At 38.4% G+C, this 3,499-nt stretch overlaps 1 protein-coding gene across 2 annotated transcripts in view; it reads left to right on the top strand.

Moving 5' to 3' along the window:
• The first annotated feature begins 488 nt into the window (after window positions 1–488).
• Window positions 489–3,499, top strand: part of LOC144448391 (SAM pointed domain-containing Ets transcription factor-like) — a 10,668-nt gene continuing 7,657 nt past the window's right edge. For both annotated transcript variants that reach the window (XM_078138618.1, XM_078138617.1), the window contains exons 1-2: window positions 489–707; window positions 1,578–1,644. In XM_078138618.1, coding sequence (XP_077994744.1) covers window positions 1,630–1,644 — 15 coding nt within the window. In that variant the 5' untranslated portion in view covers window positions 489–707; window positions 1,578–1,629. The remainder of the gene's footprint in view (window positions 708–1,577; window positions 1,645–3,499) is intronic.

Here is a 3,499-nt window from a genome sequence, read left to right as displayed (position 1 = left end):
GCGAATATATCATATCATTGCACAGGAATAGTTGTTCGATGTCCATGTATTTATTTTTGAAAAGCAGCAACCTCAACACGTGAAGCATACATGTGAACTTCAAGTTGATAAGGTAACTTTAGTGTTAGGATATTCTGTTGCCGTTCTAATGTCAAACATTCAGCTTCTTGTAGTGTGTTATCAATAACAGTTTTAATAGGCTACTTAATTATCTGGAGTCTGTAATCGGACAATTTGGAGGAGTTGGGGGGGGGGGCTAGAAGGTGTTTGAAGTACGACGGTCAACCAACTTTGTCCTGTTGGCCATGATATATCTCTTCCTAGAAATTCAAGTTGGCATATGAACTATCATGACGTCACTGACAAACACTCTGATTGGTTGTACGATATCTGAGGGGCGTGTCCTTTGATCTGATATGCTCGCATTGTCTATAATATATTAGATTCCAGCCCAGGCTTTTAGTATCATCGATGTAACCCAGTGTACGGGTCTCGTGCTTGTAATTGTTGCTAATGGTATATACACTGCAACGTTTGTTCGCGCTATTGTACGTACTACTCGGATATTCCACCACACCTTGCAAGTTATAAGACCTGCAGCGGTCTAAGTGGACACGACTACACTTTCTGTATTTGAACCTCTGTGCTCCAAGGAAACACTCGTGTATCTTATTTCTTGTAGGATCTCTCAAAAGCATTTATTCACTGTAAGGATTTTTTTTTTAAGTCCGAATATGTTTTTATTACTAAACTTGGATTTTAGTTGTTGTGCATTTATGTTGTTAATTACTGTAATTATATCTGCTTGATTCATTAGCTTAGCTTTTAATTAATCATAACGTGTGTACCATTATTTAATTAGTCTAGTTCAGTGTGTCTTTTTTAGTTGGTTGCCTCATTTTTTATTTTGTGTTGTTGGGTTTAGTTTGTTAAATTCAGTTTGTTTGTGTTTTTATTTGTCATCTCGAAAAGTTTTGTACATGTCAGGCCATGGATCTATTATTGAGATAGATACATCATTGTCAGGTGATAGATCCATGGTCAGACTCACATGCAAAGGTAGTATAGTCACGGGTTGTAGTGTAGTGTAGTGTAGTGTAGTGTAGTGTAGTGTAGTGTAGTGTAGTGTAGTGTAGTGTAGTGTAGTGTAGTGTAGTGTAGTGTAGTGCAGTGCAGTGCAGTGCAGTGCAGTGCAGTGTAGTGTAGTGTAGTGTAGTGTAGTGTAGTGTAGTCTAGTGTAGTGTAGTGTAGTCTAGTGTAGTGTAGTGTACTTACTGTACAGCACTGTACTGTACTATACTATGTGTACACCATTGTGTTCTACTGTGCTGTGCTGTACTGTGTTGTACATATACTGTGCTGTGTTGTGTTGTGTTGACTTCACTGTGTACTGTGCTGTAATGTACTGTAGCACAATGTACTGTTTATAGTGTATACACCGACAAGGAAGTTTCTCCAAAATAGTGCCGTGAAGGTGAAATGCAATTCAATGGTGTGTTGAGTGGCAAAGTGTATCGTTGTAGAAGTTTTCCTCCACTTGACTAATTATATATGCATTATTTGTCTTTCCTGCACAGAACTTTCGTCGTGATACTTACTGGTGCAAGTAGATTTGAGCGAGACATCATCATGGCAGACGATAAGGTAAGGTCAATATTATAATCATGGCAACCCATCTCATGGCAACCCATCTGTCAGGTACTGAAACGAAAGTAAAAGTTTTCGCACTTAAAATCCAGGTACAATTTTATTAGAATCCAAAGCGGTTGACTGGTAGTGCCAAGTTCAACTGAGATGTTCCTTCTGATTTTAGTAGACCGTCGTGGGGAGAAAACATGGCATGATAAGTTATAAGCTTCTCTCTGGCAATATCTAAAAATTGAAAAATATAAGTTTCAAAACTTATAAGAAAAAGAAGGTAATAGAAACATCCTTTAATGCTTCTTTGAAAAGAAAAAAAGAAGCTTCTTTTTGAGGTCTTGTCGGTTAAAAATTCGGGTGACTGGCCTTCAGCGATTTAAATTTATACGCAGATGTACACAGAAGGAAGAAAGTCTAACAATTGATGATCTCTACGTGTGACGTAATCACAGGGCGTGTGCTTGAAATGTCAGCTGTGAAAATAGATTCACGAAAATACAACACTTCAAAACAACAAATCAAATAATTAATTCATCAAATGACATTCTGTCTCTCGTACCTGTCCGTAGAAAGTACCTTGTTTTTGACTCCAGAACTACGTCAAGGTTTCGAGGCTTAGTACGTTTGTTAGTACATCATATATATTACATACATCGATGAGTTATTGTTTGTTTGTTTGTTTTTTGTTTCGTCAGTTGTATACTTGTTGTGTTTGTCATGGTTGGCTATAATTCACAATTTTGTTTATCCATAGTAACGTTAAAAATTATATTGAAACGACTGCGTCAGTACTACGCTGTATGAGTACCTAAATAGTTCAGGGACGACCACGTTAAATTTGCCCTCGGTGTCACCTTTTGCAGACGACATTGTTGTGACAGAAACACACCTGTAAACCGGACAAACGAACTCCGAAGCTATGATTCAGTGCAGACAACGCACAAAATTGAACTGATATATTGCTGAATGTACATTTTTTTTCCTATTTTTCAAAAGAAAATTATTATTCGCACCATTTTTTGAACTGAACGGATGCTTGGGGTGAGATCATTGAATATCAACCCCAGTCCCGTATGGTGGAACTTACCCGTGGGACTAATATAAAAATAGTCTACAGTGTGACACGGCCTGGGGCAATATTTTGCTTCAGAAAAACGTTCGACACCTCAATCCGAATAATTTTATGTTCAACGTTAGCAAAACCACTTATCATGTATGTCTTTTAGTATTTGTCTATTTAATACTTTATTGTTAGCAATAAGGTCCATATGCATGGTCTTCCACACAATATGCACTTTTTAAAATAAATAATTTCACGATTCGTTCTTTTATCGCCCACATACATTTTACGACAGTCTGGCGTTGAGTAGAGTCTTGGCAATCACGAGTATTTCAAGGGCTGTATTCATTCAGCTCCGACGGGACAAAAACGGGGCTGTCCCTTCGATACTACCGTCATCGCAGTCTATTGTTATGCAAATCAATGCTGTTATGTCGGCTGATCAATTTCACCTGTTTGTCTCAAACGCTGGGTTTGGCCTTGAAATGTTCAACACACGATATTAAATATATAATGTATTCTTGTGTTTATTTACCATAATGCAATGATGTTACCAAAAGTTTGATCGTGGTACTCAGTTAGATGACACACAGCATGAACATGAACATGAACAAGCTGATGACAGCACCCTCGGACACACATCTCACAGTGTACGACAATTGTCGCGCCCTCAACGGCGATTTATGTCCACTGTTATGTTGGTCCACAAAGACTTGTCTGCAGTTGGTCGGAAACCCAAATGCTCAGTGAAAGATGGCCAAGGCACGCCCGGGGTGCACGGTGGCATTTAATTCAATA

The sequence above is a fragment of the Glandiceps talaboti genome, chromosome 17 (assembly GCF_964340395.1).
Source record: "Glandiceps talaboti chromosome 17, keGlaTala1.1, whole genome shotgun sequence".
NCBI lineage: Eukaryota > Metazoa > Hemichordata > Enteropneusta > Spengelidae > Glandiceps > Glandiceps talaboti.
The sequence above is the reverse complement of the archived record's forward strand: the minus strand, read 5'-3'. Positions and strand labels throughout refer to the sequence as shown.